At 44.6% G+C, this 14537-nt stretch overlaps 1 protein-coding gene across 7 annotated transcripts in view; it reads left to right on the top strand.

Moving 5' to 3' along the window:
* Positions 1 to 14018, top strand: part of HEATR4 (HEAT repeat containing 4) — a 62932-nt gene extending 48914 nt beyond the window's left edge. For all 7 annotated transcript variants that reach the window (XM_055097820.2, XM_055097816.2, XM_055097817.2 and 4 more), the window contains one exon: positions 8808 to 14018. In XM_055097820.2, the coding sequence (XP_054953795.1) occupies positions 8808 to 9044 (237 nt within the window). In that variant the 3' untranslated portion in view covers positions 9045 to 14018. The remainder of the gene's footprint in view (positions 1 to 8807) is intronic.
* The last annotated feature ends 519 nt before the right edge of the window (positions 14019 to 14537 follow it).

Below are 14537 nucleotides of genomic sequence, written 5' to 3'. Positions count from 1 at the left end.
TTGTTTGTTTTGAGATAGAGTCTTGCTCTGTCATCCAGGCTGGAGTGCAGTGGTGCTATCTTGGCCCACTACAACCTCTGCCTCCCAGATTCAAGCAATTTTCTCCTGCCTCAGCCTCCCGAGTAGCTGGGATTACAGGCACCCCCTACCATGCCCAACTAATTTTTGTATTTTTAGTAGAGATGGGGTTTCCCATGTTGGCCAGGCTGGTCTCAAACTCCTGACCTCAGGTGATCTGCCTGCCTCAGCCTCCCAAAGTGCTGGGATTACAGGCGCGAGCCACTGTGCCCAGCCAAAATATAGTATTTTTTAAACAATAAACTTTACTTTCCCTAATTCATCTCATTTTTCTTGATTTTTAAGCATTGCTTACCTTTCTCTTCTGTTTTTTTTTTTTGTTTTGAATCAATAGAATTCCCTTTTAAAAAAATCAAAGGAACTTGACATTCTTTTTTTTAATTATTATTATTATTTTTAGTACAGACGGGGTTTCACCATGTTAGCCAGGATGGTCTCCATCTCCTGACCTCATGATCCGCCCGCCTTGGCCTCCCAAAGTGCTGGGATTACAGGCGTGAGCCATCGAGCTCGGCCAGGAACTTGACATTCTGAATATAGATGCTAATCATTGTTATTCAGAGAAACTTCTACAGAAAAGAAGATGAATAGAGCCAACAAGATGTTTAAGTATACATAGTATGATTTAAAGCCTATCAGGAAAGTACCCCAAATTATCTCTCCCATCAAAATTCATCCCATCATTAGATAGTTATTCTTGAATTAGTCATTGTCACTTTCACTTCATCTATATCTAAAGTGTAAATATACTGGGAAAGAAGGGTGATATATACTAAATTATAAGTTCCTTTCTTTTTTTTTTCAAGACAGAGTCTCACTCTGTTGCCCAGGCTGGAGTGCAATGGCACAATCTCGGCTCACTGCAATCTCCGCCTCCTGGGTTCAAGCAATTCTCCTGTCTCCACCTCCCAAGTAGCTGGGATTACAGGCGCAGGCCATCACACCCAGTTAATTTTTGTATTTTCACTAGAGACGGGGTTTCGCCATGTTGGTCAAGCTGGTCTTGAACTCCTGGGCTCAGGCAAGCCACCTGCCTCAGTCTCCCAAAGTGCTGGAATTACGGGCGTGAGCCACCACACCCAGCCTCATAAGTTCCTTTAAATGTCTTTTCTTTAAGAAGGAAGGATAGCATGAGTTGTTGAAAGGGAGATGGTGAGAAACAGAAATAAAAGAAAGTAAAAGAAAGCAAATGTCTGAGGCAGTGGTTCTGAACCTGGGGCTATTTTGCACCCCCAGGGGTCATTTAGCAATATCTAGAGATATTTTTGGTTGTCCAACAGTGGGGGTGCTACTAGCATCGAGGGATGCTGTAAAACATTCTACAATGTACAATGAAACCCCATAACAAAGGACTATCTGGGCCCAAATGTCAATAGTACCAGGATTGAGAAACCCTGGTAAAAACTTTTAGATGACAATTCATCAATACAAAATTTTGATACCTTTGACCCAGTAGTAATTCTACATCTAGAAATCTATCCTTAAAAAATATTCACTGGCCAGGTGCAGTGGCTAACACCTATAATCCCAACACTTTGGTAGGCTGAGGCAGGTGGATTGCTTGAGCTCAAGAGTTCCAGACCAGCCTGAGCAACATGGTGAGACGCTGTCGCTATGAAAAATCAGCAGTTTTTTTTTTTTTTTTTTTTTTTTTGAGACAGAGTCTTGCTTTGTCGCCTAGCCTGAAATGCAGTGGCGTGACCTTGGCTCACTGCAACCTCCACCTGCCAGGTTCAAGCGATTCTTGTGCCTCACCTGAGTAGCTTGGATTACAGGCATGTGCCACGATGCCCAACTAATTTTTGTATTTTTAGTTGAGATGGGGTTTTGCCATGTTGGCCAGGCTGGTCTCGAACTCCTTGCCCTAAGTGATCCAACTGCCTTGGCCTCCCAAAGTGCTGGGATTACAGGAATGAGCTGCCATGCCAAGCCGAAAAATTTTAAATACAAAAATTAGCCAGGCATGGTGATGTACACCTGTGGTCCCAGCTACTAGGGAGGCTAAGGTGGGAGGATGGCTTGAGCCTGGGATGCAGAGGTTGCAGTGAGCTGAGATGGCGCCACTGCACTCCAGCCTGGGCAATAGAGCCAAACTCTGTCTCAAAAAAAAAAAAAAAAAAATTCACCCATGTGTACAAAGATATTTATACATAGATGGTTGTTGCTTTTAATTTCAAAACTGGAAATTACTCAAATATCTACCAATCAGTAGTTATTTAAAAGAATGACAAGGAAATGTCTATAACGCATTAAAAAATCAAATTACAGAACAATATGTTGTCCCATTTTTTGCTTAAAAAATGCAGCCAATGTACATTATATATAATTTTCTTTTCTTTTCTTTATTCTTTTTTCTTTTTTGAGACAGAGTTTCCCTCTGTCACCCAGGCTGGAGTGCAGTGGTGCAATCTCGGCTCACTGCATCCTCCACCTCCCAGGTTCAAGCAATTCTCCTGCTTCAGCCTCCCAAGTAGTTGGGATTACAGGCGCTTGCCACCATGCCCAGCCAATTTTTCTATTTTTAGTAGTGACAGGGTTTCACCATATTGGCTAAGCTGGTCTCAAACTGCTGACCTCAGGTGATTCACCTGCCTCAGCCTTCCAAAGTGCTGGGATTACAGGCATGAGCCTACATTATGTAAAATTTATTTAAAACCATATAGGGGGTGTGTGTGTGTGTGTGTGTGTGTCTGCCTGCATAGTTGAATATCCGGAAAGATATAAACCAAACTGAAGACAGAAGTTCCCTCTGGGTAATGGGATTATTTGTTATAGAAGAATTTTCATGTTTAACTTTAGGATGTTAATATAAAGTTTAGGCTGGGTGTGGTGGCTCATGCCTGTAATCCCAGCACTTTGGGAGGCTGAGGCGGGCGGATCACTTGGGGCCAGGAGTTCGAGACCAGCCTGGCCAACATAGTGAAACCCCGTCTCTACTAAAAAATACAAAAAGTAGCCGGGTGTGGTGGCATGTGCCTGTAATCCCAGCTACTCAGGTGGCTGAGGCACCAGAATTGCTTGAACGCGGGAGACAGAGGTTGTAGTGAGCCAAGTTCGCGCCACTGCACTCCAGCCTGGGCAACAGGGCAAGACTCCCTCTCAATGACAAACAAACAAACAAAAAACCACAGTTTGAATAGGCCATCTGGCCCCAAAAGCCTGAAATATCTGCTATCTGGCCTTTTACAGAACAAATTGGCTGAGTCTTGCTATACGTCATAACAGATGCTATCTAGGATGTTGAATTTCCAACTCTTTTGCTTGCTCATATAACCTATAAAATAATTTTGAAAAATGATGTCACCTCTTTACCTTCTTAAATTGACATCTAAAATGAGGCCAGGCATAATGGCTCACGCCTGCAATCCCAGCACCTTGGGAGGCAGAGGTAAGTGGATCACCTGAGGTCGGGAGTTTGAGACCAGCCTGGCCAACATGGTAAAACCCCATCTCTACTGAAAATAAAGAAAAATTAGCCAGGTATGGGTGGTGCATGCCTGTAATCCCAGCTACTCAGGAGGCTGACAGGATAATCGCTTGAACCTGAGAGGCAGAGGTTGCAGTGAGCCTGAGATTGAGCCACTGCACTACAGCCTGGGTGACAGAGATGAGACTCCGTCTCAAAAAAAAAAAAAAAATTGACATCTAAAATGTTTTCATTTTAAATAGAAGCAGAGTTTAATTTCAAACATGTAAGTATTCCAGCTTTACATATTGATATTTTAAGTTCAAAACTGAATTTAAATGCATCCATTTGAATCTAAATGCCATAACAGTTTGATAACTACCATCATCCATTTTAAAAATAAAATATGTAAGCTCTTCTTTAAAATTAAAATTACATCTTAAAAAAAAAGCTCCCATTTCCTTTATGAAGTAACTTCCACACAGAATTTTATCCTAATATACAATTGTGCTTGAAAGTATTTATTTTTCATCATCACATCTGCAACAAAAATCTGTATTTAAATTGAGGGTTGGGGCATGATGGTACACGTAGTTTTAGCTACATGTGAGGCCAGAGACAGGAGGATCACTTGAGCCCAGGAGTTCAAGTTTATAGTGAGCTATGATCGTGCCTGTGAATAGGTACTAGCTCCTGCACTCTGGCACCTGGGGCAACATAGTAAGACCAGGTCTCTAAAAAACAAACAAACAAATAAAAAACACCTGATGTAAAAAATGAAGGTTTTAAAATTTATTCTCCATGACTAGAAGACTGTCTATATTTCTTTAAGGTAATCATTACAATTATTATTAGTATACTTCATGTTCCAATTTTCCATACATAAATCAGAAATATTAACCCACACTCCCCTGGGAAACAATTTTATTAACTAGAGTACAGTGCTATGTGCAATTCCTGTTGTATTTAGTCTTATAGATTCCACACATTTCCGAAGTTTTTCCTACTCCCTTCACTGAAGTTGTTCTATACATTTGGTTCTCTTGCTACATGCAGTCCGTATTCCTTCCTAGATCCCCTTACTTCCTAAATGTTTTTGTTTTAATTTGCATACATTAACGTTTACTCTGGCTGGGTGGGGTGCCTCATGCCTGCAATCCCAGCACTTTGGGAGGCTGAGATGGGTGGATCACCTGAGGGCCAGGAGTTCGAGACCAGCCTGGCCAACATGGTGAAACCCCGTCTCTACTAAAAATACAAAAACTAACTGGGCATGGTGGTGCGTGCCTGTAATCTCAGCTACTGGGGTGGCTGAGGCATTTAAAAGAAGCTTGAATTTGGAAGGCGGAGGTTACGGTGAGCCGAGATTGCACCATTGCACTCCAGCCTGGGTGACAAGAGTGAAACTCTGTCTCAAAAAATAAGGTTCACTCTTCTTGCTGTAAAGTTCTACAGGTTTTAACAAATGAATAATGTCACGTATCCATCATATATTATACAGAATATTCAGATTAGTTTCACCACCTTAAAAAGTCTCCTGTGCTTCCCTTTTTTTGTTTGAGATGGAGTCTCGAAGTCTGGCTCTGTCGCCCAGACTGGAGTGCAGTGGCGCAGTCTTGGCCCATTGCAGCCTCCGCCTTCTGGGTTCAAGTAATTCTTCTGCCTCAGCCTCCCGAGTAGCTAGGATTACAATCGCCCACCACCATGCCCGGTTAATTTTTGTATTTTTAGTAGAGACAAGAGTTTCACCACATTGGCCAGGCTGGTCTTGAACTTCTGACCTCAGGTGATCCGCCCGCCTCAGGCTTCCAAAGTGCTGGGGTTACAGGTGTGATCCACTGTGCCCGGCCTAATTTTTGTATTTTTAGTATAGACTGGGTTTCACCATGTTGGCCAGGCTGGTCTCAAACTCTTGGCCTCAAGTCATCTGCCTGCTTGGGCCTCCTAAAGTGCTGGGATTACAGGCGTGAGCCAGTGTGCCCGGCCTGTGCTTCACTTATTCAACCCTCCTTTCCTCCCCACAAATACCTGTCAACCACTGATTTTTCTTTTTTCCTCTCCTTTTTTTGTTTTGTTTTTGTTTTTTATTTTGAGACAGGGTCTCCTCCTGTTGCCTAAGCTGGAATTGCAGTGGCATGATCATGGCTCACTGCAGCCTCAACTGCCCCTGCTCAAGTGATCCTCCCACCTCAGCCTCCCGAGTAGCTGGACAACTACTGATGTTTTTTTTTTTTTTTTTTTTTTTTTTTTTTTTTTTTTTTTTGAGACGGAGTCTCGCTCTGTCACCCAGGCTGGAGTGCAGTGGCACGATCTCGGCTCACTGCAAGCTCTGCCTCCCAGGTTCACGCCATTCTCCTGCCTCAGCCTCCCGAGTAGCTGGGACTACAGGTGCCCGCCACCATGCCCAGCTAATTTTTTTTTTTTGTACTTTTAGTAGAGACGGGGTTTCACCTTGTTAGCCAGGATGGTCTCGATCTCCTGACCTCGTGATCCGCCCGCCTCAGCCTCCCAGAGTGCTTGGGATTACAGGCATGAGCCACCACGCCCGGCCTTTTTTTTTACTATCTCTATAGTTTTGTCTTTTACACAATGTCATATAATTGGAATTATACAGTATGTAGCCTTTTCAGGCTGCCTTCTTTCACCTAGCAATACATATCTTTTTTTTTCTTTGAGACACAGTCTCACTTTGTTGCCCAGGTTGAAGTGCAGTGGCACCATCTCACCTCACTGCAATATCTGACTCCCGGGTTCAAGTGATTCTCGTGCCTCAGCCTCCCAAGTAGCTGAGATTACAGGCGTGCACCACCACCCCCAGCTAATTTTTGTATTTTTAGTAAAGATGGGGTTTCACCATGTTGGCCAAGCTGGTCTCAAACTCCTGACCTCAAGTGATCTGCCTGCCTCAGCCTCCCAAATTGCTGGGATTACAGACGTCAGCCAACCTCCTGGCAGCAATACACATTTGAAGAGTTTCATGTCTCTACTAAAATAATTAACTCTACTAGTTCTGTCTCTACTAAAATAATTAAAATAATGCATGTCTTTTTCTGGCTTCACAGCTCTTTTCTTTCTTTCTTTCTTTCTTTCTTTCTTTCTTTCTTTCTTTCTTTCTTTCTTTCTTTCTTCCTTTCTTTCTTTCTTTCTTTCTTTCTTTTTTGAGATGGAGTCTTGCTCTGCTGCCCAGGCTGGAGTGCAGTGGTGTGTTCTCGGCTCACTGCAACCTCTGACCCCCGGGTTCAATAGATTCTTCTGCCTCAGCCTCCTAAGTAGTGGAATTACAGGCACATGCCACCACGCCCAGGTAATTTTTGTATTTTTACAAGAGACAGGGTTTCACCATGTTAGTCAGGCTGGTCTCGAACTCCTGACTTTGTGATCTGCCTGCCTTGGCCTCCCAAAGTGCTGAGATTACAAGTATGAGCCACCGTGCCAGGCATCGTTTCTTTTTACCTCTGAATACTCTTCCATTGTGCAGGTGCACCACTTTGTTCATTCACTTCTTGAAAGACATCTTGGTTGCTTCTAGTTTTGGGTGATTATAATAAAGCTTCTACAAACATTCATGTACAGGTCAGACTTACTTTGTATCATGACTTCATTTTTTATTTCACATATATTCAAAAAACGTAATAAAATATTAAAAATAAATATAACAAATATAAGAATATATCTTGAAAATTAAAATTAAAATAATATGGTCCATTATAATTGATTAATCTTTTTTTATTTTGAGACAAAGTCTCGCTCTGTCGCCCAGGCTAGAGTACAGTGGCACAATCTTGGCTCACTGCAACCTCTGCCTCCTGGTTCAAGCGATTCTTCTGCCTCAGCCTCCCGAGTAGCTGGGATTACAGGCATCTGCACCATGCCTGGCTAATTTTTGTATTTTTAGTAGAGATGGGGTTTCACCATGTTGGCCAGGCTGGTCTTGAACTCCCAACCTCAAGTGAGCTGCCTGCCTCGGCCTCCCAAAGTGCTGGGATCACAGGTGTGAGCCACCGTGCCCAGCCAATTATTCATTTTTTTAAGAAATGAAAAACAAGATAAATAATACATTGGTTTTATTACTTAACTAGTAATAATGCCATATAATGTATAGCTGAAATTATAACTTATTAGTGAAGTAAAGAATATTATAAGAGATATTTGTGTTCCTTCTACAAATGTGTGAGTGAACATATATCGAACTCTGGTGTTAGGCTTTTATTTTTATTTTTTAATGGGCAGCTTTTCAAGCCAGAGTAGGCTGAGAGAGACTTCCCTGGTGTTCGGCTTTTGAGATTAATTAAAGAATAATCTCTGGGCATGGTGGCTCACGCCTGTAACCTCAGCACTTTGGGAGGCTGAGGCAGGCAGATCATGAGGTCAGGAGTTCAAGACCAGCCTGGCCAACATGGTGAAACCCTGTCTCTACTAAAAATACAAAAAAATTAGCTGGGCGTGGCCGGGAGTGGAGGCTCATGCCTGTAATCCCAGCACTTTGGGAGGCCGAGGCTGGCGGATCACCTGAGTTCGAGACCAGCCTGGCCAACATGGAGAAACGCTGTCTCTAGTAAAAATACAAAATTAGTAGGGTGTGGTGGCACATGCCTGTAATCCCAGCTACTTGGGAGGCTGAGGCAGGAGAATCCCTTGAACTCTGGGGGCGGAGGTTGCGGTGAGCCGAGATCGCACCATTGCACCCCAGCCTAGGCAACAAGAGGGAAACTCTGTCTCAAAAAAAAAAAAAAGAAAGAAAGAAAGAAAAAAGTCCGGGCGCAGTGTCTGACACCGTAATCCCAGCACTTTGGGAGGCCGAGGCGGGCTGGTCACAAGGTCAGGAGATCGAGACCATCCTGGCTAACACGGTGAAACCTCGTCTCTACTAAAAATACAAAAAATTAGCTGGGCGTGGTGGTGGGCGCCTGTAGTCCCAGCTACTCGGGAGGCTGAGGCAGGAGAATGGCGTGAACCCGGGAGGCGGAGCTTGCAGTGAGCCGAGATCGCGCCACTGCCCTCCAGCCTGGGAGAGAGTGTGACACTCCATCTCAAAAAAAAAAAAAAAAAAAAAAAATTAGCTGGGCGTGGTGGCGGGCGCCTGTAATCCCAGCTGCTTCAGAGGCTGAGGCAAGAGAATCACTTGAACCCGGGAGTCGGAGATTGCAGTAAACCGAGATTGAGCCACTGAACTCCAGCCTGGGCGAGTGGGACTCCGTCTCAAAAAAAAAAAAAAAAAAAAAAAAAGGAGACACACTATAGCCAAAGAAGCCTTCACTTGGGCTCTGTCGCTCACACGAGACACGTTTGGCATATGCACTCATGTTTTCATGTTTCTCTGCAGCCTGTGAAGCCCCGCGCACCAAATCCCTGGTTACAAAGTTCAGTCCCAGGCCTAACCACACGAAGCAAAGTTCGTTCATCACTTGTCAAAGATCTACGCACCTCCCGCGAGAAAAGGAATGCTGTGGGACCATTTAGATCCGACTACCCAGCTCTTTATCTGGGTAAATTCTCAGAGAGAACATTTTTTTCTCCCATCATGTCTTCTCCCTCTGGAAAGAAAGGTGCTCATCTCTAAGCTGAACACTTGTCTTACTTCAAGATGCAGGAAGCAGTGGACCTGGTCACATTGGGTCTTTTTAATTGATACTGTACAATCTTGTTGTCACTATGTTTATAAAGAGAAATTATTTAACAGTAGACCTCATGTCTTAATGCGCACTATTTACACGGAAGGTTAAAGAAAATTGACATCACATTAGATGACAGAGCATATTTTTCCACGCCCCAGAAAGGTCATGTACTAAATATGGGACAGAGTTCCAAATCTTTCTAAAGCAGTAATATTGAAGGATCCAGCATCTTTTCCAAACGGTACAAATTGCCCTCTGAAACTCAAATTAGGGCTGGGCACTGTGGCTTATGCCTGTAATCCCAGCACTTTGAGAGGCCAAGGTGGGTGAATCACATGAGGCCAGGAGTTTGAAACCATCCTGGCTAACATGGTGAAACCTCGTCTCTACTAAAAATACAAAAAAATTAGCTGAGTGTGGTGGCACACACCTGTAATCCCAGCTACTAGGTGGGCTGAGGCAGGAGAATAGCTTGAACCCCGGGGGCAGAGTTTGCAGTGAGCTGAGATTGCGCCACAGCATTCCAGCCTGGATGACAGAATGAGACTGTCTCAAAAAATAATAAAATAAAATAAAACCCAAACTAGAATCCCATTTGTCTAGGAAAGAAACAGCTTAGGTGACTTTTTAAATCTACAAGTCTAGTCTTGTTCTAGATTAGGTTCTTTAACCACAGCCCACAGAGCAATGTGGAAGCCATGTCACGGGACTATTACAAAAAATCCAGGCCAGCGTAATCATTTCCCCCTTTGTACTGTGTGGGTGGATGTGAATGCATCTCTACCCTTGGGAAACAACTCCGCAGTTTCACATGGCAGATTAGCAATTCTCATGAGCCTCAATGTACTTAATATTTGAAATACTCAAGCATCATAGAATAGCTGTAAGCTGAATCTATATCATAAGATGAGATTCTGTAAGAGCACATGATACCCAAAAATTGCCATGGATGAGGAAAGACCCAGATTTCCAAGTAGTGTGAATCCAGCTTCCTTTCCTAAATACTGATTGCTATTTATACCCTAAAATGTTTGAGACATTCATTAATGAAAATAAAGACAACATGAACCTCTCCCCTTTTTTCTTCCCCTAATCACATCCTTTCTTCCCGTGGCTCTGTTATTGTCAAAAATATAAAAAGCAAGGCTGGGCACGGAGGCTCATGCCTGTAATCCCAGCACTTTGGGAGGCCGAGGCAGGCAGATCACCTGAGGTCAGGATTTCGAGACCAGCCTGGCCAACATAGTGAAACCCCGTCTCTACTAAAAATACAAAAATTAGCGGGGCGTGGTGGCAGGCACCTGTAATCCCAGCTACTCCGGAGACTGAGGCAGGAGAATCATTTGAACCTGGGAGGCGGATGTTGCAGTGAGCCAAGATCTCGCCACTGCACTCCAGCCTGAGCGACAGAGTAAGGCTCCACCGTCTAAAAAAAAAAAAAAAAAATATATATATATATATATATATATATATGTAGAGAGAGAGAGAGAGTGAGAGAGCGCACGCAATATTTTCTTCTATAAATTCCTAACTGCTATGAAACACGGTGGTGGGGGGTCTTTGGGGATATGAGCTAACTTCGTAACAGAAACTCTTCCCTTTCCTTGACTCATGTAACCCATGGAATGTGTATTACTTTACACTTTCCCTTTAAGTGAAATACTAATCTAAAAAGCACTATCACATGGATCAAAGTTACTTCCGCATCTAACCTGAGGATTCTGGGATCTGGCTACTATGAGACATTCAAGACAATGAATAATTCTGTATGAGCACTTTCTCAGCCCCTCTATCTTTGAATTTGTCATTTCATAGTGAAAGGACTTTATTGTGCACTCTTTGCTTTGCTGGCAGGAGCAAGAGAGCCTAACTGAACCCTTCAGTCAGTCAGCCAGCAAGACCATACAGAGGGTCTATTAGGCCATCAGCACTGTGGGAGACGGAGCAGCAGCAGAAGAAATGGCCCTTGTCCTCGAGGAGTTTACAAGGGGTTTTAGAAGACAGACACACAAGAACCTTTCAAAGACAATATGCTTAATTTAGTGAGAATTGTGTGGTATACAGCAGATGTGCTGTAGGAGTTCAGGGAAGGGGGGCAGGAGTCGTCATGGAGACATGGGAATTTGTGTTGGATCTGAGATGGCACAAGATTTAGGCAGAGAGGAGGAGAGAGGACCTTCCAGGTAAGGGGAGGGATGGGAGAAAAGGCTGGGGGAAGGAAGGAGCTCAGCAAGGGTCCATGACAGCTCCTTTCCCCTCTCCTGTTTCCACAGTGGTTCCCAAGTTTCTTCACAACAGAAAAGCAGGCATCTGCTCTCCTTACTATCACGGTTTTGTTTTTTTGTGTTTTGTGTTTGTTGTTGTTGTTGTTTTTGAGACGGGGTCTCACTCTGTTGCCCATGCTGAAGTGTGGTGGTAAGATCTTGGCTCACTGCAGCCTCAACCTTCTGGGCTCAAGTGACTCTCCCACCTCAGCCTCCTCAGTAGCTGGGACCACAGGCATGAACCACAATGCCTGGCTAATTTTTATATTTTTTGTAGAGATGGGGTCTCGCTATGCTGCCTAGGCCAGTCCCAAACTCCTGGGCTCAAATGATCTGCCCTCCTAAAGTGCTGGGATTACAGGCTTGAGCCACTGTGCCCAGCCATGTTTTTGTTAATCTTTTTTTTTTTTTTTTGAGATGGAGTCTCGCTCTGTTGTCCAGGCTGGAGTCGGGGTGGCATGATCTCGGCTCACTGCAACCTCCGCCTCTCAGGTTCAAGCGATTCTCCGCCCCAGCCTCCTGAGTAGCTGGGATTACAGGCGCATACCATATGCCCAGCTAATTTTTTGTAATTTTAGTAGAGACGGGGTTTCACCATGATGGCCAAGCTGGTTTCGAACTCCTGACCTCAAGTGAATCCGCCTGCCTTGGCCTCCCAAAGTGCTAGGATTATAGGTGTGAGCCACTGCGCCCAGCCTTGTTAATCTATTAACAAAATGTTATAATGACAAAATACTCCAGAAGTTCCACAAATCCTTTTATAAAGGGCCCTACCTGTCCTTCCTGGCTGAGGCATTTACAGGTGATTCTCACTTCTCACAAAGATAAATGTGTCAGGTGTTTCCTTTTCATTGCTCCTTTTGTGATCTTTCCTCTCCCTTGCTTCTGCCATACTCATTAACTCCACTGCTTGATTAGACAAGGGACTGATCCCTATCCTGCCGTAAAAGAAAGCTTCTGTTTGGACCAGCATGTGGGAGAAACATGCTGACCTTCCCTTAGTCAGGATCTAGAGAAATTTTTCATTTTTCAATCAAGGTTCATGTTTCCATTGGTTTACACGTTCCATCTAAGTTACCATCCCCCTTGTGAACCACGTCAGCCAGACCAACAGCAAAGTGGGGGTTGTGGGTCAGAAGGAAAGCACCTGTGTTAGAATTTCCTCTCCCCTACCCTCACCCTGTCCCATCATTTCTTTGTTTTCTTTTTTTTTTTTAAGGGACAGAGTTTCTCGCTCTTTCATCCGGACTGGAGTGCAGTGTTATGACCTTGGCTCACTACAACCTCCACCTCTGGTTTTCAAGTGATTCTCACGCCTCAGCCTCCTGAGTAGCTGGGATTACCTGTGTGAGCCACCACACCCGGCTAATATTAATATTTTTTTAGTAAAGACAGGGTTTCACCATGTTAGCCAAGCTGGTCTCAAACTCCTGGCCTCAAGTGATCCACCTGCCTCAGCCTCCCAAAGTGCTGGGATTACAGGCATGAGCCACCCGCACCCAGCCTTCCCATCATTTTTTTTTTTTTTTTTTGAGCCGGAGTCTGGCTCTGTCGCCCAGGCTGGAGTGCAGTGGCGCGATGTCGGCTCACTGCAAGCTCCGCCTCCCGGGTTCACGCCATTCTCCTGCCTGAGCCTCCCGAATAGCTGGGACTACAGGCGCCTGCCACCGCGCTCAGCTAATTTTTTTGTATTTTTAGCAGAGACGGGGTTTCACTGTGTTAGCCAGGATGGTCTCGATCTCCTGACCTCGTGATCCGCCCGCCTCGGCCTCCCAAAGTGCTGGGATTACAGGCGTGAGCCACCTCGCCCGGCCTCCCATCATTTCTTGATGGGCTATATTGTCAGCAAACATTTACCAAATACATAATTAGTAGTCATCATGGATATGCCAGCAAATATCACGTGGTTTTTCTGACTTTGGGGATTTGTTGTCTAATTGGATAAAATGGGCTTTTCCTGTTGGAGGCAGCAACAGAGCCTTTCAGAGGTCAAGAGCAAGCTGGTTACTCTTTTTTTTTTTTTTTTTTTTTTTTGAGACGGAGTCTTTGTTGCCCAGGCTGGAGTGCAGTGGCAGGATCTCGGCTCACTGCAAACTCCGCCTCCCGGGTTCACGCCATTCTCCTGCCTCAGCCTCCCGAGTAGCTGGGACTACAGGGGCCCGCCACCAAGCCCGGCTAATTTTTTGTATTTTTGTAGTAGAGACGGGGTTTCAACGTGTTAGCCAGGATGGTGTCAATCTCCTGACCTCATGATCTGCCGGCCTCGGCCTCCCGAGGTGCTGGGATTATAGGCGTGAGCCATCGCGCCCGGCCTGGTTACTCCTTTTTGAGACCCCAGTTATATTTTTAAAAATGAAGTGCCAAAACTCAATTTTAAAAAGTTTTGGTAGATTTTTAATGTGTATGCTTAAGGTTTTTGTTTGTTTGTTTTTGAGACAGAGTCTTGTGTCGCCCAGGCTGGAGTACAGTGGCACAGTCTTGGCTCACTGCAACCTCCACCTCCCAGGTTCAAGCCATTCTCCTGCCTTAGCCTCCTGAGTAGCTGGGATTACAGGTACCCACCACCATGCCCAGCTAATTTTTGTATTTTTAGTGTAGACGGGGTTTTGCCATGTTGGTCAGGCTGGTCTCAAACTCCTGACCTCAAGTGATCCACTCGCCTTGGCCTCCCAAAGTGCTGAGATTACAGGCATGAGCCACTGCACCTGGGCAAGTTATCATTTTTTAACACAAACAATTACAATGAGTTTCTTTTGAAATAATTTTGAAAAAATTGAAATTGACATGAATGTTCATTGCAACATAGGGAGACCCCCGTCTCTACAAAACATAAAAATACCAGCCTGAGCAACATGGCAAAACCCCATCTCTACAAAAAATACAAAGATAGCTGGGCATGGTGGCATGCGCCTCTGGTCCCAGCTGAGCCCAGGAGTTCAAGGCTGTAGTGAGCTGTGATCATGCCATGGCATTCCAGCCTAGGCAACAAAGCAAGACCTTGTCTTAAAAAAAAAGAATCCAGAGAGAGGATCAGGCAGTTAGTGCCTTCATTAGACCACACTATCCCATCAACACCAAACTGTTGTTTGGAGGGCTTCAGCTCACAGCACCATGCAATTTCCTAACGCTTCTGAGTTTGAGACTCCCCCAGACAGAAGCTAAGTGGAGCACATC

Source organism: Pan paniscus, chromosome 15 (assembly GCF_029289425.2).
Source record: "Pan paniscus chromosome 15, NHGRI_mPanPan1-v2.0_pri, whole genome shotgun sequence".
NCBI lineage: Eukaryota > Metazoa > Chordata > Mammalia > Primates > Hominidae > Pan > Pan paniscus.
This window is presented reverse-complemented; position numbering and strand designations above follow the sequence as displayed.